The sequence below is a fragment of the Antrostomus carolinensis genome, unplaced genomic scaffold (genome assembly GCF_000700745.2).
Source record: "Antrostomus carolinensis isolate BGI_N321 unplaced genomic scaffold, ASM70074v2 C12659550, whole genome shotgun sequence".
Lineage (NCBI taxonomy): Eukaryota > Metazoa > Chordata > Aves > Caprimulgiformes > Caprimulgidae > Antrostomus > Antrostomus carolinensis.
In genome coordinates this window covers 1-383 of record NW_010349076.1, presented here as the reverse complement: position 1 = coordinate 383, position 383 = coordinate 1, and the positions used below count along the sequence as shown (strand labels likewise).

The 383-nt window shown below is 62.9% G+C and overlaps 1 protein-coding gene across 1 annotated transcript; it reads left to right on the top strand.

Annotated features, from left to right (window-relative positions):
* Nucleotides 1-4: 4 nt before the first annotated feature.
* On the top strand, nucleotides 5-317 carry LOC114818986 (multiple epidermal growth factor-like domains protein 8; the record flags this gene model as incomplete). The annotated part of the gene is made up of 1 exon (XM_029087116.1): nucleotides 5-317. A coding segment is annotated over one exon (313 nt), but the record flags the coding sequence as incomplete, so codon positions are not given.
* Between the last annotated feature and the right edge of the window lie 66 nt (nucleotides 318-383).

Genomic DNA, 383 nt, shown 5'->3' with positions numbered 1-383 from the left:
CCAGGGCCAGCCGGTGGGGGGGCAGCAGTGTTACCGCCTCATGGCCGTGGAGCAGGAGTATTGTCTGGACCCAACATCTCAGACCAACTGTTTCCACCAGCCCCACCTGCAGCACTTGGGCTCCGGCCGCACCGTCCTCTTTGGGGTCCAACCCAAGTTCACCAACGTGGACATCCGCATCACCCTGGACCTGACCTTCGGCGCCGTCGACCTCTTCATCTCCACCTCCTACGAGACCTTCGCCGTGGACGTCGACCCCGTCACCGGCCGGCACCTCGTCAGGATTCAAACGCCTCAACTGGGCAACGGGGGGCAAGGTCAACCCATTCTTGGGGGGCAATCGGCTCCTGGGGGTCAACATCAACCTCAACAGTCAGCTCCTG